The following is a 22,450-nucleotide window of genomic DNA, read 5'->3' on the forward strand; positions in this document are numbered from 1 at the left end:
TTCACGAGCAGGCAAAGGTACTTTCTGAGGTCATCTCTCTTTCACTCTTTTGGATCAAATGCGAAAATCCCAACTTGGTAGCATTTAGAGCAACGTCTAAAGGAATTAGTCTGGACAGCAATAAATGGGGTTCTAGACCTCTCAATCCCAATAAATTTACTAGAATTTGCAGCCTGTGGGAAAGGGCTTTCCAAACACCCTAAGCAAGGTTTAGGTCAGTTGAGAGTAGAGGAAGTGAGAAAGTGAAATGATAAAAATTGAGGTATAAGTTAACTGCTAGCTGGAAATAGGTTTGGTAACTGATGTAGTGAGTGAATCAACGGTGGGGGCCTGAAGGTAACTCACGGAGGAGGGAGTTAAAAATGGGGAGAGAGAATCAAAACAATGGGGAGAGAGAATCAAAACAAACAGCTAGTGTTATATCTAATATCTTGGATCAAGGAGAAGGACTTGGGATGAAGAATGAGTGTAGAGACCCCATCAAATATTGTCACAGCTTCTGGGAACACTTTGAGAACTCTCTACATGAGCAGAGGACCTGTGAGGTGGGACACCTCTTACCCTCTGACAGCCAGGAGAATACTGCATTTTCAAAAGCTTGTGCACACTGTTTCAAAAAGCAGTGATTCCAAGTCATCTTCAATTTAAAATTATTCAGATCACTTCCCATCCTAACAATGGGTGATTAACAATTATTATTTGTGTGGTGGGATTGCCCAGACAGGGACCAAGATTTTGCTGCACTGGGAGCTGTACAAATATGCAAACAGTTCAGAGCTAGATATATTGGCTGATTTTTTTTTTTTTTTTTTTTTAAATCACAGTGAAGAGAAGGAATAAGGAGTTGGAAGGATTTACAGTGTGATGGCTTTTCAGATCAGTCCAGGAAAGAATCTCCTTGTATAGGGCATGAGGCTAAATGTGGGAGGAACAGGTATTTACGATTATAGTTAGTGGAGGAAAAGAGAGACAGGGAGGAGAGGAAACACTAAAAAAGCACTGATGAATTGGGGTGAGGCTGTGGGTGATTTCATGTTTGCAGTTTGATGGAGAAGAGAGTTAAAGAACTGGATGTAAAAGGAGACCTGTGGCTTGTATGACAATGTAGGAAGCTGGATCAAGTGCTGTACTGCAATTGGAGTGGAAGTATTTGTGTCAGAGGGAAGATTGATGGCACACTACACATCAAATTAGATTAAGGAAGAAGAAATGAAGAAGGAGGCAATGGAAGGAATGTACATTTTTTACTGCAACTGCTTTAATTGTAACCTTTCCATGAAGGGGTGAAATTACATTTCTTATGCAGTCCATGACAAAACTTCTGTTGATTGTAGGACCGGGATTTTTCCTACAGTTTGTAAAACTGAGGAGTGATTTGAGATGTATCAGATTTTGGATATCAGACTTTTCAACAAATGGATATTGAAATGCTTATAAAAAGATAAGATTTGAAATTGCTTCTATTGCTAAAGACTCTAAAATCATAATCGATTATTTTAAAAATTAACTTGTTCTTATCAGTAGGATGTGATCCTGTAAAAGATCCTGGACCATTAAAATCTGTGGTTTTGTCATTTTTCTAATGGGATTTTTCAAATCTATCTTTAGGCTGATGGTTTACTGTACTTTATGAGCAGAATTCTACTTTAGGATGAGATGAATCATACTATAGTAATACTTGTTTCTCTCCTTTGACTTAATAAAGAGCTGAGGATAGACTAGTTCTGATACAAGTCCGCATTTGAGCAGATGAACTCAATCCTTAATGTTTTTAACCTTTCCTTCTCAAATGCTGACTGTAGATCACTCTCACAGACCTTGCTGTACAGGCAACAATTTCAAGCATGATACAATGCCATGGAGAGTAATTTCAGGCTCTTTCTCGTTCCAGGGTGAAATGGGTTGGCAAACAATTGTAGCGACAGCTTGCACAGAAATTGATTTGCTTGAAATTCTGTCCCTGACCAGGTTTTTAATTGTTGTGTTCAACAGAGTTTAGGATTTGGAATAAAAAGGAGATATAGAAACTTGTACAGTCAGCCTTGCAAATAAACAAATTGACAGGATTTGTTCTTGGTTACCTGCTTAGAGACAAATGTCATGAGCAAAAGATTACAGGAGCAAAGACTAATAGGAAATTAGTGGTGCGTGGTGAAATGCAAGGAAAAGGGCAGTTTTCTCTGGGAAGGTGGGAAATAACGCAACAGCTCTTCTTTCCTATCTAGTTTGCTACATGAATTGTCTTCAAGAGGTAAACACATGCAAAGGTTTGATTGAATCATGATTTCAAGGGTCTGATTGAATCATGATTTGTATGTCTAATAACTTCCACTTTCTTAGAAAGTCATAGGAGACAAGTATACCTCTTCACAGGTCAAATGTAAGTTATCTTATGTCTGTTCTAGTTCCAGGTCTGACTGGAGTCATTATGGTGTTAGTATTATTCCTCATGTGTACAGCTTCTACATATGCCATCAGGTAAGACATAATCCGATCATTATGCTGAAAAATGCTGTTTGAGTAATCATATTCTCATACTGATTAGAGGGAATGAAGAATAAATGCAATATGAGGCAAGAAGTATTTAAATGAGTGTTAAGAATACCAGGTTTTTTCTCTATTTTTTCCTACTAACTTGCAGGTAAACTAGCACAGTGAATTTTGTGTTCAAAAAATTACAGAACCTGAATAAATTACCTTCAGAGACAAATGTCGTTTGAGGAATGCGCTCTGTTAAAAATCTAGACCTTTAAAAATTCAAATAGTTCTTTTTTTCCTGTTTGTACAGAGAGGCAGTAAACTAAGCATGTGGAAAGTTCTGTCCAATGCATAAATTAGGTCCACTGGAAGTAAAATAAGATGATATCTTTATCTTAATTATTTTCACCAATTAATTGTAACAACAAACTGTAAAAAAAAATCAACAAAAAACCCAGCAGTGAAGCAAACGGCAGCAGAATTGTGCTACGTAAGTAGAATGTTGCTTTTTTTAAAGCTCTGCTTCTGGTTGTCAGATACATTCTTTTTAATATCTATTATAATTTTGAAACAGCAATGCAGTATTGGCTCAGAGTAGCTGCAGGGATTTCTAAAAGTTCGGTCCTCCAATGTGTTCACATTCTGCACCAACATTATTTGAACACGTATTATGGTACATTTGAGGGACTGGTACCTTGGAGGATCTAGCCCAATGTTGTAGCCTTTTTAAGGCTTGGATTCTGCATTTGAAGCATATAAAACCCCTCCTTGATTTTTATAGCAGTCTCTGGTGAATTCAAAGACTGATTATGTAAATACTTAATCTCAATTCAGCAAACACTGGAGGATATTTTAATTCCATCTCTTCAAACATTAATGGTGCTCCACTGATGTGGGCTAGATATGTGGTTCTGAACTTTGTTGAACTAATCTATCTTTCCTGAGTAGCAATGTTATCAGACACTGATTGAAGAAAGTAGTTTAGCAGATACTTGTGCACTATTTGTAGACAAAGACACTTCCAGGGTTCAGACTGTTGTGAGGAGCTGTAGGCTACAGAAGTGCAGGATGAAGCTACTGCGCAAGATGTGGGACATGGCTGCACATTGCATAGTCCATGCAGATGGCTCTACTTGCAATAGAAAGCCAGTTTTGGAAAGGCGGAAAAATAAAACAATTACTTCACTCTGCAGCAGTGAGCCAGAACAAAGTCCTGTTTTCTCCAAGGCTGTGATAAATTAGAAAAAAAGAACAGCATTTATTAATGATTGGAAAAATTAAGAAAATATATGTAGTTGCACACATATTCTTGGAAATAATAATTTTGGGGTTCATGCAACAAAGATTTCCATCTTTCCAAGGTAATGCTTGATATTTCCTTCTTCAACTGCCGTAAGTACTAGTGCTTTCCCATCTTTCTGCCATCTAGCCAGCAGAATCAAAGCCCTTAAGAGATCATTTGCTTCTCCTGTTACTCTAACAGTAATTCTTATTTAGAAATTTTATCCTGGCTTTTCCCTCAGGCATATGGCTCAAGCTTTTCTTTAGAATGTGTTTTCTAAGGAAACAAGCGTCTGTGAGCATTTTTCTGTCCCTCTTCAATCTCTTTCCCTGTGGATTCTCACATGCTTTATGATGGAAGCTCATGCTGTAGTCTTAGGAAAATCAACTGTAAATGTTCACTGCCTATCTGAAACTGGGCTTTCTTTAAAGTATTCCAGAGACTATTATACTCTCTTGGATTCCAGCCCTAATCCACTCTTGCACACTGACCTGCTTAATCATTTCTTCCTTCATATGTTCTTCCGGAAATTTTTCTATGCATGATTATCCTGCTATTTTTGTGCCTTTACTTGTTCAGTAAGCTATGTGAATAAGTATTAGGAGGATTGAATTAGCTGCTAATGTTTTAAAAGGGGAAAGTGAGTATTCTTTGAAAAATTTTCTGAATTTTTGCCATGTCACACCTGAGAATTAGACCAATGTGTTTTCTTCAGTAGTTGTTTGTTGGAAGGGTTATGAAGTTATTAGAAAATATGACAAATCCTGTGAATAAATGTTGACATTTCTGCCAACTTTCAAATGAATGTTGTTCAAGGGTATTTCCGTTGAACACAAGTACTAGTGACTTCGGAAATCATATATTTAAAGGAACATTAAAATATAAGCTCCTCCAATGCCATCTCTTTTTGTAACCAAATATCACAGTCTTCAATTCACCTTTTAAACTAGCACGTGTATCTTCCTTCTCAAAACTAGCTGTAACAGGGTTAAAAATACTTTTCCAAAGCTGTGCTGCTTACTGTGTCCCTTGAAAGCATGGCAATCTCTCCTTGCATTTTTCAGAAAGTTAACTCTTGCAAGTCTTCACCTGCAAAATTCTAAAGCAGGTTAACCAAAATTAACATTAAATATTCAACTTAATGTCAAATTTTCAGGACTAAAAAATGCATTCATTTTGCAAATAATGTCTATTTTAAGCCCTAAGAAGAAGCTAAAGAAAGTAATAAATATTCTGAAGAACTATGAAAATATATACGTAGCAGTAGGAAGATTGAGTGTATTAAAGTACTGTATGTATGTGTAGGACACAGTTTAAGAAGGATGCAAGTAAGAAATATGTAATTGTTAAAATGCTGGAAAGTATACTTCATGGTAAGAGGTTCAAGGGTCTCCATCCCTTTAGTTTAAGGAGGTGAAGTTAAGAGGACTTGATTACATTTAGGGGAACTTGCTACATGTGAGGAACCAGGATTTTATAGTAGAGGTATCTACAGGAATGCTGAAAGAAGAATAAAATGCTCAACTGGCTGGAAGCTGACGTTTAGACATATTCAGACAAAAAGTGTACAGTAATTTTAATCAGCAATAATAATTAGCTGTTGAAAACAGCACATCAGAAGCTGGGATTGACTTTCGATTACTGAAATTCTGAAAAAAGTGCTCTAGATCCAATAAAATGAATTCAGTGTGAAGCTTTTGGTATTGTAGCAAGGTACCAAACTAAACCAGAGCTCCAAGACCTGTTTTGGGTCTGGAGGTAAATGTTATTCACTTTGTGCCTTCTCATTGCGCTTCTGCTCCCCACATCATCATCCTTTACTTTCATCTTACTGATGAAACTCCCACAACTCCTTACAGATACTGACGAGTGACTGCATGGAAATGCCTACCAGAGTGTGGGTAGTTAGAAATGATTTGAGCAGCCTCAGGGAGGAAAAAGTGTTAATGTGGTGATGAATGGAGGAAGGATGGTGTGATGAAGGGAATGTGAACCCTTGCTGGGTTCCTTAGAACTACCCTTGGGTTTTATTTTAGTGATTCTCAGAGCATCAATATTATTTTTTCTGTCTTGAGAAAGGAAACAACTAAGAAACAAATGCAGTATATGTTTCAGACCCATTGAGGCAAGGGTAGTTAGCTGTTTATGTAAAAGGCTGTAAGAGGGGAAAAAATTCTGAAAAAAGTTAGCTGTCGGAGAAGTAGCTTCTTCAATTATGTTCTCAGAGTTAAGGTTGTGTTTTATTTAATAGTTGTTTTGGCTTCTGAATGGGGATAGGTTTTTTGGTTTTGGAAGGAACTCTCCTACCATGCTGTGTAGTGTGAGAGGTGTGTTTGTGTGCTATGAAGTAGAATATTTTCTTAACCATTTGGTTGTTGTTGTTTTTTGGTGACCATTTTACTCAAGAAAGAACAAACAAGCTTAACAGAAAACAGTTCCAGATGGATATTTTCTTTGGTCTTGGTTCTTTTTACATTACCTAACAAACTACTGATGAAAGGAGTTCTCTTTCCCCTTCACCTCTCCTGATCCGCACAGTGGTAATGTTCTTGTTCCGCTCAAGACCATCAGTCCTAGAGCCTCACTGTATGCCTCCTGCCCTGAAAATTCTCCTACCTGTTGCCTCCTTGCTCTAGTTCCCTTGTCTCCTGTATGTCCTTCCATTCCACACCCTCACAAGTTTCTTTCACCTTTTTCACCAGCCCTTCTGCTGCTGTCTACACTACCTGTTTGTATGTTGTACTGGTAGTGAGGCATTAAACACCGTGGCCTTGTATTGGGGCAGGGAGAACGCAAGGAGACACTCACTGTATAGTGATTGAGTTTTGAGCCTGGAGGCTGAAGAACTATTCTAGCTATAAGGATCTGATAGAGACTAAGTAGGACCTCTGAAAGCAGTGAAGTCTTCTAATTTAGGAAGAGTTCTTCAGCTGGCTCTGTACTTCCTTGTCTTTCATCTCTCTTCTCGTCTTTTTACTTCTGTGCTAGTTGCTTGTTCTTCTCAACACTTAATTGCTTGCAAGTATTGTGTGCCTGTAGGAATACATACTGGACTTTGACTATTCTACGTGACTACATGGTGTATAATGATGTCCTATGTGCACAGATCTGCTTTTAATTAGCGGTGATTCCATCCGAGCAAAACAGCATTGAACCATGGTTTATTCTTTTCAGGGTTTCAAACTATGACATCTTCTGGTATACACACAACCTTTTCTTTGTCTTCTATATGCTGCTGATGCTGCATGTTTCGGGGTAAGTAAATGGAAAACACTGTCCCTTTTCCTGAAGCACAACCAGAAAGAGCAGTTCCCTTGGTTGCTGCCTTTCCTGAGCTCGTTCGTGCACAATGGGCCAGCTTCTTGACAAGATGCATTCCTCTTCAGTTTTTCAACAGGTGTTTGTTTAAATAAAGTTCAGACTGTAGCTTGGAGGATTGTGTGTTACTACAGCCAGCTAGCACAAACCTCTTCACTTTCAAGTTTATTCCTTGTCCATTTTGCTAGTTTCCAGTGGGAAATCAAGAAAACATTATTCTTCCTTTTCTGTCCCCTCTTACCCGGCTGCTGAGAGGAGAACGTGAAGCAAAGTTCCTCATCCTTTTCTCTTTCCTCTCTACCTTCCATTTTGACTCCTAAGGAGAGAGAAGGAACAGCCTCTCTCTTTCTCATTGCTTTGATACAAAGTTTACTAGTTTTTCTTCTTGTTTTCACAAACATCAGACCGATGTTCATGTGCCGTGAAGGTGATGGTCAGGTCCGTGTCAGGCACAAACAAGCCCAGCTCTACCACAAGGTAAAGCAGCTTCCACGAGTGTGAAAACCTGGTCCTTTAACATCGCTGAAGTTTCCTTCGTGGATGTAGATGCAGAGAGTGGTATAGGGAAGGGAAAGTGCATTTGAACATGGTTTGTTTCTTCAAACACATACTGGAACATGGAGTGCTGGAATGCCTGTGCGACACCGAGCACTGCTGCTGAAAGTAAACAGTGAAAGGTAATTAGGGCTAGCAAGATCACAGTAGGAACACGTTGTTGAACAAAACAAACACAGCTTGAGATCTGGTGAAGTGAAATAATGAGTTTAAAGCATTTGAAACTCCTGGATACAATTCTAGTTCTTTGTGTGTGTTTTTTTGTTGTTGTTGTTGTATTTTTATTGTGTTTTTTTATTTGCTGTGCCATAGCTCTTGTTCATAGCTGAGGAAGATGGATCTAACCTGTTCTTCCCATCCTGGGGCAAGGATGAACAACTTTTGCAAAATTATTCTTGACTGGTGTTTGTCTAACTTCTTGAAAACATCTGGTGACAGATCCTCTAACCTCCCTAGGCAATCTCTTCAAGTGATTGCCTTCGGAGTTTTTTTCATGTTCAGTTTCATTCATCTCCTTCACTGTGTTATCCTTTGCCCATTGTATTCCTAACCATGTTACCGCTTCACGAAGGAAGAAGTCTAGTTGGAGAAGTTTGCAAACCAAGGCTGCAAGAATACACCAAGCATTAAACACACATCTTCTTGTACAACAGCCTCCTTAGTACTGAACTGAAAAGTCGTTCAGTGCAAATCTAAAAGAACCGAGTGTCAGTTAAAAGTGGGAGAAGAATGAGTCATGGAGAGTGGGAGCTAGTTCAAGTTTAGGATGCCTAAATGTAGGTCTCTAGATGTTTTCTAAGTGTCTTTCTCCCATTATAGTCTAATGAGTTCTAATAAATACAGTCAGTGGAGCCTGAAGGATGCTTCCACTGACCTGCTGCTACAAAGATCTACATTCAACTGAGCTGGATTGATTTCTGGGCTCCATTGGTTATATTGATTAGAAGATCCCTTCTGAGAATAAAGGAAGCTTAGATACCCACGCTTAAATGTTCAAATGACTCCTGCATGGCATGTCTTAGAGATTGGTAGACGCATGGCCAGTTACTTTACAGAGCAAGGCATCTCCTGTGGCTGAACTGTGCAGGCAGATTGGGTGAGGATTTGCCTGTCTTGGGAGTCTTTCCTTTCGAGTATTTCCATAGTATTCCTGGATTCTTGTTTTGTTTCAAACTATTATGGGTATGTTCTTATAGTATCCTCTTCTTCAGGGTAGCCAAGCATTCCTCAGCAGTATATAAAGTGACATGATTTGTCTGTCATATGTTATTGTTTTGTTCTTCATCCCTACCCAAAGGGAGGGGAGAATCTTTGAGAGAATTATCCCTAAAGACTTTTGTTGCTTTTGTACTTCTTGCAACGTGACTTTCAAATATTTTAGTGGCTCAAGGCTTGGTGCATATCTACATTAATTTATCTGTATTTTAAGCCAGTAATAGCAGCAACAAAATGTAGTTTATGTAAAATAGAAGCTTGATGTTTCTAGTACCAAGGTAAGGATCTATAAACCATATAAAACATTTGGAGCCAGATCCCCATCTGATCCAAATTTGGTATTACTGTGGAGTTAAATGAGTTATGCTGGTTCATAGGAGCTGAGAATAAGGCCTTTGTGCTGTTACTAGAGTTATCCAAGCATTTATCTTCAAAAAGCTGAAAATTCTTAAGATTCCACCCACACATTGACCTTTAGCAGACCCCTCAAGAAACTCACCTTGAGTTGAGGAGCAGAAGATGGATGAGAAGATAGGAACAGTGCAATTCCCTATAAAAACACCTGGAACCATTGATCTGTAGCTTAGCATCATAAAAATCTCAAGAAATAGTGATATATATTTTCCAGCTCTAGCCAGAAGTGAATTTTATCTCCATTTTGGAGATGGAGTATTGGGGCAGAGGTTCATGTATGCCCATGCAAATCCTGCATGCTGTATTGCTCAGCCTGTAGGACACTTTCACATGGTTTACCCTTTTTGCCTCTCCCATTTTTGTTTGCTAAAGATGTCCATCTCCTACTTACTGACATCCACACTGAGTTTTTATGTATTCAAATGTTGCACCAAATAAATATGTGAGGATATATCTTCATCTCCTTAAGGGCTGTGCAGAATTCAACCTTTCTGGGAACTGATCTTGGGTGTGTAAGGCAACTTGCCTTTCCTTGGCAGCTTCAGAAATGGGAGTCATTGCAGCTGCTGTTAATTGCAGCTTTGTCATCCCAGTTTGCCACTCAGTTAGCATGTTTGTAATAGTTTAAAAAAACTAGACATCACTGGAGTGTATGCTCATGTTTGCAGTTCAGCTATTTGTGTCTCAAGGAAAGCTTTGAATCCTCTTTGGGATGTTCTGAGAACAGAGAAGCTGTAGGAGCAGCTGGCAGGCATGCATACAGGGCTGACTGGAAAAATATCACATGTGCTATGACTTCCAGCTAAATCCATGAGGCACCATAATAATTATGGAGCAGGGAACTGGCATAATGCTAGGGGTATCTGTCACTTTGCAAACACGCAATGACCAACAGTGGTGCCAGATGCAAGTGACAGGCATGATCGGGCAATAAATACAGACAGAAGCATCGGTGGAGGTGCACGGACACTTCCCAAGTGATTCTCCTGGGGTTGGATGTGGAGTTTAGAGTGAGCAGGTTTAACTTCCAAGATGTACTTTATTCACTGGACCATACGGGAAGCTTGTTACTAGCTGTCAGGACCGCTTTTCAGTAGGGAAGATTGCCAGTAGCCTGTCGGAATCCATTTAAGTTAGGAATATTGCAGATGTCCTACTTCTCTCTCTTCTTGTGAATTAAACTCTGTCGCTGCTGCTGCTGTGTATGTACGTTGAGGAGAGGAGGGGGCAGCATATGTCCGTATGTTTGATCACATACTTGAGATGAATCTTCACCACATGGCCTAATGCTCAGAGGACACGTCTCACCAGACGTTGTGTCAGTGTGCCTTCTTTCCCACACAGGACCATCCTATACAGCTGTCATTTAGCCCTTTGTTTTTTTAAATATTCCTCCTTGTGCTTTTACTGTCATCAAATCCAGATTTGGAGGCAAGTAGTACTTCTGAGGAATTTTATTACTAGTATTATCGGTTCTTCCCTGTTTTCAATGATTCATTCATGTGTTGAGATATCTCAAAGTGTCTCAGGTTTCCACTTTTTTCTTCATAGTTTCTAGCTGCAGCTGCAAAGTCCTCACTTCATATTACTATAAATTTAACTTCAGCTTAAAAAACAAGCCTGTACCCCACAAAATAATTTGCAAGAAAGGGCTTTCTTTTTTCCTTCTATCTATTTGACAAGATGATATTCAAAGGAGCAAATTATACTGTTGTGTGCAAACCTGATAAACACCAAGCAGTGGGAATATTCCTGCAGTTTATGATTTGGCAACTTAGACCACTTTTGCTACAGATTGCATTAAAAACCAGGGCTTGCTGACTGTAGGGAGGATGAGTGAAAACAGCCTGGGTGTGATTGAACTGGAAATGTGATTATTTAATTTTTTTTCAAGGCTCCCACAATGTCTTCCCCTTTCAAGCAATATTAAGCTTGAGGCTGTTCAGTGGGGGAGTGCCAAGTGAGCTGGAAAAATTAAACCTTGCCTCTAGTGACAGAGGGCTCTATTGTTGCAAAGTTTCAATTTCATTGAAAGTCCTGAAAGTAAAGGGAATAAAAATTTTTAGAGAAGATGAGCCTTGTGACTTCTTTCTAAAACCCTCTCCAAATTAAGTTAAGTTGCTTGGTTTTGACTATTACTTCAGTGTCTTTGCTATTTTTATTTTCCTGTAGGGGAGTGCTGAAGTACCAAATCAACTTAGAGGAACACCCTCCTGGTTGCTTTAATCCTAACAAAACACTCCGACAGAATATGACGATGCCAAAGGCTATTGAAGATCCATTTCCTGACTATACTGCCGAGCCTTCCCCAGAGGACTTACCAGTATCAGAACCCTTTGTACAAAATAACTTTATGAAAATTTGTTCCGAGGAACCCAAGTTCCAGTCACACTTCTCAGAGGTCTGTATGATCCCACATTTCAGGTATTATAAGCCATGCCAAGTCTTTCAGTTCAGCCATAACCACTAATTACTGCTTTTCCAGACCAGATGTTTTAATAATGGAAAATATTATTAAAACCTTTTCAGGCATTCAAAGATTTGATGGGGAAAAAACAATCAGTATTAAACCTTGAACTGCATTACAATGTGGTGCATAGAATAGGGTGGAAAATGTCAAGAGATTGGCTGTAATGTTCTTTTTTATATGGCATGATAAGAGATGTATTGGCCTTGCTGTAAATGTGACTTTAAATTACAGTGTAGCACTTCAGAGCAAACATTTATATAACATATTCATAAGCTCCTTTTGTAAGCATTGTGTGGCAGTAGCTAATTGAAATAATCAGACTCCATTTGTTCTTTTTTTTCCATGCGGATGGAAGTCTTAATGCTCCTTTCTGGGTTGCAGTTGGTTGTGGTTTGGCTTTGTGTAGCCTGTTGTTTGCAGACAGGCTTGTTCTGTATGTGGTATGGGTAAATGAATATGATGACAGCCTTTTCTTATTCTATTTTCTCTTTTCCTTTTGTTCTTTATGTTTTGTGGCAGCAGCTTTTTCTTCATCCATCAGCTGGGCTGTATTAGCAAGTAGTCTGAGGAAGTTTGGCAATACGGAGTTCACAAGTCTAAGGCCCACTACCCAAGGTGGTCCCATAACAGACCTCACAGGAGTTTCTCTCTATTATTGTCATTGTTTTCTGTAGAACACGTCCCTTACTAGCTGCAATGGGAACCCATGTTACTATGGAGCATGTAATCATAAGAAATAGTCAGTTCTACATTGAAGTCCTGCAACAAAGTTCTCTGGATGTATATTTTGTTGTGGTAATACTCATGCATTACAAGCATCAATGTGTATCTGGCTCTGTATGATCCACAGGACATCAGACAGTCCTCTTAGGGATTTAAGATGCCTACTTTAGAGCCATTTATGGAAGAAGAGCCATGGAAAGAAATCGCCACTCTGTTCTCCTGGCAGCTTGTAACATTATTTAGGAGTTTTTTGGATTTGGAAGTGTTTTATGTACTTAGTGATACCAAGTCTAAAAAAAAAAGCCGTAGGTCTTGTGAGCGACTGAAGTTTTTAAGGCCAGAGATGCTTGAGGAAATTAAATAATCTGCTAGCTGCAAGAGATGCTGATGTCTAACTTCAGAAATTGTAAACGGAAGATGGATGATGGTCGAGGGCACTTCAGTGCTGTGGCTTGAATGACTGAACAGATGTGGAATTAATAGTTAGCTCTGCCATAAGCTGTTAGTAATTGACTTGTAGGATGGAATTTAGCTGAGCAGCTGCAAATGTCTCCATCTGAGGTAGTCACCGAGGGCTCCCCGTATAATCAGTGCAGAGAAATGGGCACTTCCAGGGCATTATTTGTCTAGCATGCACATCTTCCACAGGGGCAAACGAATCGTGATTTGAAAGCACGTGTTTCTCTCCCTTGTCTATGATTTTATGTCAGTTTAATGTAACCATAAGTTCTAAAGCACAAGAATGCTTCTTTCTTAGTTTTTTGGTAAAGATTAAAAGGTGATTAAAAGTAGGTGTTCGTCAAATAGTATTTCAAGTCAGACTGTTTTCCCATTAGGGCTAACCAGTTTTGTAGTACTCTGGTCTGGTAGATTTTGAAACAGTGTTACGTGCTGTGTCATTCACTGCTGAAACCAGTTGCCATCTAACCGTAAACCCAGAGTAACATGGTTGCAAACAAGGTCATTAGCATTTTGTTCCTGATGAGTTTTATGGTTGAAATTGTTTGTACTTGTGGATGATGCTGCCAATTAGACTGATTAAGCTTCCATAACATGCTTGGATTTCTGCATGTAGAGAGATGTGGAGGTTACTTGTGACCAAAACACTGTTCTGCAGTAGATGTGAAATGAGGTCCTACAAGCACGCATGTAGTTTTGAAATTAGAAAACAGAAATTGAAAAATCTTTTGAGATAGCATATTTATTTTCCCTCAGACCTGGTTTTGGATTTCTGGACCTCTGTGCTTGTACTGTGTTGAAAGGCTGTACCGCTACATCCGCAGCAATAAACCAGTTACGATAACTTCAGTGATACGCCATCCCTCCAATGTCCTTGAAGTAAGGATGGTGAAGGATGACTTTAAAGCAAGGCCTGGTCAGGTGAGTCAATGTGCCCCTAAAAAATCACTGCTGTTCATGTAGCATTGTCTATAGGGATGACTTTCACTTTGTATGTACTAACCCATCACTGAATGTTTTGAACATATCTTTTCTACCATTTTATTTTCTCTGGCTGATTTTGTTTCAGTATGTTATTCTACATTGTCCAAGGGTGTCTGCACTGGAAAGCCATCCATTCACCCTTACAATGGTAAGAAAGATGATTTTTTTTCTGCACTTTTATTTATATGTGGTAAGCAAATGGTCTTTATTTCCTTCAGGGTGAAAATTCCCTCTAGAAGAGCTTATGTTTCATTTATGAGGGTACCAATGCATACAAAATGGCATGATTATTATGTATGACAATACTCAATACATACATTTAATTTTCTCCACTGTTGAGAAAATGATAACGGGAAATTTTTTCAGTCTCCTAGAAATGAAGAACAATAATAAATAAATAAATAAAATCAATGTGATTTTGATCATTGTTTCATAAAAGAGATTTCAGCCATTTTTGTAGAGCTTAATGCAGAATGAGCACAAATTGTAATGAATTTTCCGTCGTCTTTCCTATTCAATGAAAAGACATTTCTGCAACTGCTTTTTCCAAAGTTAGAAAAACATCAGGTTTAAAAAAGAAGTTTCTAAAATAGTCTTCTGCTTTATTTTTATATTAACACATATATGAATGACTTAAAATAACATACCAGTGAAGTCATACAACATTGGGATTATTACTTACTCAGCTCGATTGATCTTGTATGGGAACTGGACTCCCTGGAGAGAGACTGGAATAAAGTGAAATTGTATATCAACATATGTGAAGTTCTTCAGGAGTGAGCAGTGCAGAGACCTGCGAGATGCTACCGAAAAATCCCTGTACTGCACTGGCTATGTTGTTACAAAAAGCAAAGTTTAAGGTTGGATATTAAGGGCAGCCTTTTTCTTCCAAAGGGAATAAAGTCTTTAGGACTGCCTGAAATGGATATTCTTCTTCAAAAAGACTATGGAGATAAATATTTGCCTTAAATTGTTATATTCAGACTGATAACTGATACTTTATCCTGACCAAATTGTACCTAGTGCGATGAAGCAGCTGTTTTACTGTTACCTGAGATTCAGAGGGTGCAACCCAGTCTTGTCCACTTTCAGTTCTTTGGTTTTGAGGAGTGTTTTGTTGTATTTTTTTTTTTTTTTTTGTTGTTGTTGTGTGGTTTTTTGTTGTTGTTGTTTTTGTTTTGTTTTTTTAAATTTATTTATCTACATGCTGAGCTGGGAGGCAAGTACTGTCACAGGGAAACCTACACTAAATTCCACCCAAAATAAATTCTGTGCTGTAAATCTGGGAGTGAATCTCACTTACGGGAAGCTGCCTCTCTGTAGCTTGGTGAAGCAATATTAGCACTTGCATAGCCTGATTTTTGCAAATTTTTCCTGGCTACTCACTTTACTGGTGGAAAGCAGAGGTGTGTTACTTAGCTGTTGGTAACTCCAGTAGGCAGTTCTTAAGGTTTTCCTCTGTATAGTGCATGAAGACAACTAGATATGCTATGCTGAAAAATTATGTGCATTGAATAAGATGGAATGGTAGCTGTTTTTTTGTGCAGAATGATTCAGTCAGTATTTATTTATATTTTTTTGTTAGTTTAGTGATCAGAAGATAAATTTAAAGAACTTAGCATAAGTCTCAGATTGCTTTTTACACTCATTTGGCCCCAGAATAGCTATATTTCATAAAGTTATAGTTTCATAGATTCATAGATTTCTAGGTTGGAAAAGACCTTAGAGATCATTGAGTCCAACCATCCCTAATCCCCATTAAACCATATCCTCAAGTAGCTCATCCACCCTATTCTTAAACACATCCAGGGATGGGGACTCAACCACCTCCCTGGGCAGCCTGTTCCAGTGGCTGACAACCCTTTCAGAGAAGAAATACTTCCTAACATCCAACCTGAATCTCCCCTGACTAAGCTTATGCCCATTTCCTCTTGTTCTATCACCCGTCACTAATGTAAAGAGACCTTCCCCTACCTCCCCACCATCTTTTCTCAAGTATTTATAGGCCGTATTCATAGGCCAGGGAGGTGGTTGAGTCCCCATCCCTGGATGTGTAAAGTTATATAAGGTTAGTTCATAAAGTTCCTAGCGACTATACTAAGGCACATAGAAAATAAGGAGGTGATTGGTGATAGCCAACATGGCTTCATTAAGGGCAAATCTTGCCTGACTAATTTGGTGGCCTTCTATGATGAGGTTACAGCATTGATGGATAGGGGAAGAGCAACTGACATCACCTACCTGGACTTATCCAAAGCATTTGATACTGTCCCACACGACATCCTTGTCTCTAAACTGGAAAGACATGGTTTTGATGGATGGACCACTTGGTGGATAAGGAATTGGCTGGATGGTCGCACTCAAAGAGTTGTGGTCAACGGTTCAATGTCCAAGTGGAGGCCAGTGACGAGTGGTGTTCCTCAGGGTTCGGTACTGGGGCCAGTGCTATTTAACATCTTTGCTGGAGACATGGACAGTGAGATTGAGTGCACCCTCAGCAAGTTTGCAGATGACACCAAGTTGTGTGGTGGTGTGGACACGCTGGAGGGAAGGGATGAGAAGCTCAACATGAGCCAGCAATGTGTGCTGGCAGCCCAGAAAGCCAACCGTATTCTGGGCTGCATCCAAAGAAGCGTGGCCAGCAGGTCGAGGGAGGGGATTCTGCCCCTCTACTCTGCTCTCGTGAGACCCCACGTGGAATACTGCGTTCAGCTCTGGAGCCCCCAGCACAAGAAGGACATGGAGCTGCTGGAGCGGGTCCAGAGGAGGGCCACGAAGATGATCCGAGGGCTGGAACACCTCTGCTATGAAGGCAGGCTGAGAGAGTTGGGGCTGTTCAGCATGGAGAAGAGAAGGCTCTGGGGTGATCTTATTGTATCTTTCCAGTACTTAAAGGGGACCTACAGGAAAGCTGGAGAGGGACTTTTTACAAGGGCATGTAGTGATAGGACGAGGGGCAATGGCTTTAAATTGAAAGAGCATAGATTTAGATTAGATAAAGGAAGAAATTTTTCACTCTGAGGGTGGTGAGGTAATGGAACAGGTTGCCCAGAGAATTTGTAGATGCCCCATCCCTGGAAGTGTTCAAGGCCAGGTTGGATGAGGCTTTGGGCATCCTGGTGTAGGGGAGGGTTTCCCTGCCCATGGCAGGGGGGTTGGAACTAGATGATCTTTGAGGTCCCTTCCAACTCTAACCATTCTATGATTCTAAGTTAGACCTGTTCTATACCAGTGGACACATCTTATTTGAACATTAAACTCAAAATATCACGTTCTTAATTTCTTACTGTCCATCTCAGTGGAAATTAAAATAACAGTAATAATTTAATTGTTAGTATTGATTGCAGTTTGGAAACTATTGAACTTTTACATTACTCTTCTCATATTAGGCCACTGCTAAAACAATGCATCATGTGATTCTAATTTCCAGAAGTAATGTCATTACAGAATATTAGGCCTGGTTCAGTGGTCTTTTCTCTGGCAAAACTTCTTATTTGTTACGACGAGAGTTTTTGTCAGAAAAGAGATTGCTGACATGGATCTACTGAGTTAGATGATAGGATGAATTTGAATAGGATGTTTTATTGAAGTCAGATTCTTTGCATGAGTTGAGGATTTCATCCAGTTTTTAAAATGACATACTCTAATAATGCATGGTATGAAAAATTATTTCTGCACGAAAACTTATAGATCTAGGAGCTATGGAAAATAGATCTCTTGTTGTGGGTCTGAGTTTTCTTAGTGAGTGTAAATAACTCATTTATATTCAGATAATGTGCAGTATCTTTCCAATACACGAGTCTAGTTGATAAATTACAGTTTGCGTAATTTTTAGGTATGTATTAAATATGTAACATTAAAACTAGCGATTTCTAATCATGCACAATGCATTATATTTCAGGTATGTAATACTAGACCAGGTAATTTCTCTTCATGCTCAGTGCTTTACACTTAAAAGTACAGTGATGTCCTTCAGCATAACAGCATATCCTTCAAGATTACATGCATGTTTTAACTGTTACAAGATATGAAGTTACCACTGAGTTATTGAGCTTCATTTTTATTACCACAAATATATTTCAGTATTTCCAACTGCTGTAGAAATGCAGAATTGGGTAAATGGCTGTTTTATAGCACAATGAGGATTCAAAATATCTAAGTTTATGACAATCTTTTTGCCCAGTCTAAGCAGGGGACAGTCATTTCCATGTGTTTTTCTAGGTCATAGAATATACCTTGGGCTTCTCTATCCTGCTTAGAAAGCTTTTTCTTGTTTTTTAATATGATGCCAGACATGGAACTGTGCTTATAGAGTGTATAGGCATTAGCTTAACTCAGTATTTTTTCTGCTCCAATCTGACCTACTTGTGGTTACCAGGCAAGCTGGAACACTACTGCTGCTTCTTTTGTTGGGTGATGATAATCCCTGGGTTATTTTTTCTAGGCTAGTGTAGGAGCGTGGGGCTCAGAGCCACAGTGAAAGCAGCGCGAGGGGCGCGTGGGGCTTCGGATGCTGGAAGCACAGTGCAGCGATGACTGCAGCAGAGCCAGGGTGAAGCCTGCAGCCTTCTTCCTGGTGCTGTTGTCCTGCTTAGGCTCTATGTGATGTCTCGTCTAAGCTAATGAAACATCTCACTGTGCCTGGGGTATGCTTAAAAGTCAAGAAGTGACCAGGTCAGACATATCTTTATACTCTTAAGTGAGAGCAGTAAGCAGAAGTGGAACGGAAGGGTGAGTCAGCGTGAGGGAGGCATACAGATATTTTACTAGTCCCTTCCCTTTTTGAGGTTGTGTAATATTTACACTTTAGCTTGATTTCTTACATAACGCCGGGGTGGAGGAAAACACTGGGAGCTGTGTAAAGGGCCTGAACCCACTCCCATTGCACTCTGGCAAAGCTCCTGTGTGTCTCACTTGGAGCCAGAGGGAGCTCTAAATTGCAACCAAGTGAACATAAAGAGGTAGGCATTGTTCAGAAATGTGTGCACTGGCATTTATTTTATTTTCTTTTTTGTCGATTGAAAGCATTCTTCCTCCTGCTGATGGAAGGAATGAGCAGAAGTAATTGGTGATAAATGTACATGGGAATTTGGAGAAGCAAAACTCATGACACTCTGAACTCAGAGCTGCCAGTTCGGCTTCTTTGCTAACCTGTGACCTGGCTCTGCTATCAAAGGCTTCATGTCACAGAATCACACACTGACTGAGGTTGGAAGGGACCTCTGGAGATCATCCTCTCCAACCCCTCTGCTTAAGCAAGGCCACGTGGACCTGGTTGCCCAGGACTATGTCCAGATGGCTTTGGAATATCTCCAAGGATGGAGACTCCACAACCTCTTTGGGCAACCTGTTTCAGTGCTTGGTCACCCTCCAGTAAAAAAGTATTTCCTGATGTTCAGAGGGAACCTCCTGTGTTTCAGTTTGTGCCTGTTGCCTCAGGTCCTACCACTGGATGCAACTGAAAAGAGCCTGGCTCAATCTTCTTTGCACGCTGCCTTCAGGTGTTTATATGCATTGATAAGGTCCCCTTGAGCCTTCTCCAGGCCTAATAGTCCCAGCTTCTCAACCTGTCCTCATAGGAGAGACGTTCCAGACCCTTAATCATCTTCATGGCCCTTGGTTGGATTCTCCACAGTATCTTCATGTCTCTCTTGTACGGGGAAGCCCAGAACTGGACACAGTGCTCCAGTTGTGGCCTCACTGGTGCTGAATAAAGAGGAAGGATCACCTCCCTCAACCTATACTGGCAATGTCACTTGTGCACTCTGAAGTTCAGGCATTCAGAGATCCCGATTTTTCTCTCATCATTGATATGGAAGCTGGCATTTTTTAACCCCATTTTTGAAGTGTACTTCCACTGTTTTTTATTCACTAGTGTGACTTCTTGACTTTGTTATCCATTGGAAAGGCTGGGAATGGTGATGAAGGGATTACCCAATGTCTGGGATTCCTATAAGTGACCTACTGGCCAGTTCTCGGTAGTTCAGTGGGCTACTCGCTTCATATTGTCTTCATTGCTCCATTGTCTTTGATTTCACTTTGACAAAATGCTTTCTTTTTAGCATGTTTTACCATGCTTCTTTCACCAGTTTCTATACACAACTATCGTGTGTAAAACAGTGTAACATTTTCAGTCCTGTATGCCCTTGTGTCCAATTTACTTATTTTAAATAGGATATTACTGCATCTTACAAATGAATCTGAACAGAACACAGTCAGCTCTGAGATATTTTAATCTGAAGTGGGGAGAAATATTTTCTGTAAATAAATATTCTAGTTGAGAGTTTGTAAAGAGACAAATGATTTTTGTGTGTTTCTACTTGATGAACTCTTTTAATAGGGTTTGTCTTTCAGACCAAGTACACAATGTGGTCTGGAGATCAGACCATCCGAAGAAACATCAGAAATCTTCTCTTTAGTGCTCTGCTTCCTGAGACTGATCACTTTTGTGGAAGAAAGTGTGGAACTCATCTGCTATGGAATATGGTTTAAATGTCATTGTCTATAATGATGTTTAAAGCCCTAGGAAAAGACAACAAGCACTAGCAATAGCACAAAATTCTAGCAGTAAGAATGGTCCTTCGTTACAGTTTGTATATCCACAATACTGCTTCCATTTTTTAATATACAAAGTCCCACTTCTTATCAAATTGAGGAAAAAAAAATAGTTTATGGAGATACTTACTTTTTTTTTTTTTGCATTTTGAAGAGTGTTACTTCATTCTTGTTGTTCTTAGTTTGAACCTGTATGAACAAGAAGTGACTAGGGCTTTTAGTTTATGGTACCATTGTTTTTTTTTTTCCATCTCCATCTTATATTTTCCGCTTGATACTGAGTTCCCTCTCTTTCCAAACACTTAACCACACTGATGATTATTTGCAGCAGCATGAAGCCATAGTACTGACCATTTATGGCTGCACACTTCCTTTTTTGCTGATGAATGACTTCAGAAGTAGATGCTCCTTTAGAATATATGTTAATGTCTTAGCAGAAAAAGTGACTTCTCTTGTGTTTTTGGAATTTCTTGCATTGGCATGTGGCAATTGGCAGTAAGCTTCATGGAAATAGCCTTGTGTTTTGCTGACGTTAAGTACTTCAGAAGATGTGCTGGGTCCTTTCATGTGGTCTTTGCTGAATCTAGTACAGAGTCAAGGCAAGCCACAAATTCTTGCAAGCTGCAGTTTAGACAGCTTGGCTACCAAAAGACTGGTGTCTACTCCCAGCACCTCATAAAGCTTGGTAACCTTGCTGTTTTGTGTTGATTTGCTTGTGGCAAAAAAAAAGGTAAGAAACCATTACATCAATTCATGTGGAACTTAGACTGTGACAGACCTCAAAATAAGGGCAAAACCAGGAGGTGAATTCTTCTAAATTTGGAGATGGCTCAGATCTGAGGCTTGGTGAAACTTCTTTGCAACAAACATCCACAAATGCAGGATCAAATGATCTGTTATCCCAAGTTCGTGACAGTTCTGGTTGTCACTAGCTGCTGGCATGCCCCTGTTTCCCCTTGGAACTGAAACATGTATTGCACAAAGATAGGAGGTACTGTTCTGCCATTGTGGGGTGAATTCAGAGTTCACTTAAACTGCTGTCTGAATAACTTAAAGTTTAAAATCCTTCCTGCTGGTGCATGCATGGAACACTACAAACTGTTCAACACTGTTCTTTCAGTGGTTACCATCTCTAAACTAGAAGGACCACCTCTGAGGAAAAGAAAGAACTTAGTCCCAATGGTACATGCAGTAGCAAACTGAGTCTTTTATCAAAGCTTCTTTACGGTGGTAGCTATGGAGGAGAGCCTAGCAGGTGCTGTGGTGATTGACTGAGTCAATTTGCAGTATCTGCTTTGCTGAAGTTGAGCTGCTGATGGAAAGGCTTCGTTAAGTGTTGGTTTATGGCAACAACATAGATCTGCTACTTGGAATAGTAATTATTTATTTTTTTTCCAGCTAAAATATTGGGTCTCAAAGGATTGTCCTCTTTCATTTCTGACAATTGTATCTGTATAATAAATTATCTTCTCAGATATTTTGAAACTTCACCATAACAAGGTATCTGAAGTATTACTTTAGCATCCAAGACATGAGACATCAGAGTTTTATGCGTTATATGTAGACATTGAGACAGCACTTCCTTTTGTCATGCGAAACAGACAAAGGGGAGTGCTTTTGGCTACTCCATACATGCAAGAGATATTCAGGACAGAAGCCAAACTTAAATCCTCTGAATGACATTATTGCATTGACTAGAGAAAATGCTAGAGTTAGTCCCTGGGAATTGGCCCTCAGATGCTGTGAGTACTGGAGAGGAGGGATTCTTTAGGAGTTTCTGGGAACTGAATTCTGCACTCTGTAATTCCTGTCTAGTGATTTCAGTGACCTGACCACAATTCCTTTCTTGAATTGAAGTCACTCAGGCAAGTAATCTGTATTGAATTTCTCTGAGATTCAGGGCGTCATTTTGTTGGAATTGATGAAACAATAAATCTTAGCCCACTAAGATCAGGCTCTTCAGGCAGAGAAAAAACATTGCCTGGTCCGTATAGGAC

General features: G+C 39.6%; 1 protein-coding gene across 2 annotated transcripts in view; it reads left to right on the forward strand.

Annotated features, from left to right (window-relative positions):
- Positions 1–22,450, forward strand: part of NOX4 (NADPH oxidase 4) — a 110,206-nt gene that overhangs the window by 16,679 nt on the left and 71,077 nt on the right. For both annotated transcript variants that reach the window (XM_086614256.1, XM_086614265.1), the window contains exons 7-11: positions 2,406–2,478; positions 6,935–7,015; positions 11,435–11,663; positions 13,671–13,835; positions 13,984–14,046. In XM_086614256.1, the coding sequence (XP_086470382.1) occupies positions 2,406–2,478; positions 6,935–7,015; positions 11,435–11,663; positions 13,671–13,835; positions 13,984–14,046 (611 nt within the window). The remainder of the gene's footprint in view (positions 1–2,405; positions 2,479–6,934; positions 7,016–11,434; positions 11,664–13,670; positions 13,836–13,983; positions 14,047–22,450) is intronic.

The sequence above is a fragment of the Tauraco erythrolophus genome, chromosome 1 (assembly GCF_009769465.1).
Source record: "Tauraco erythrolophus isolate bTauEry1 chromosome 1, bTauEry1.pri, whole genome shotgun sequence".
In the NCBI taxonomy this organism is placed as follows: Eukaryota; Metazoa; Chordata; class Aves; order Musophagiformes; family Musophagidae; genus Tauraco; species Tauraco erythrolophus.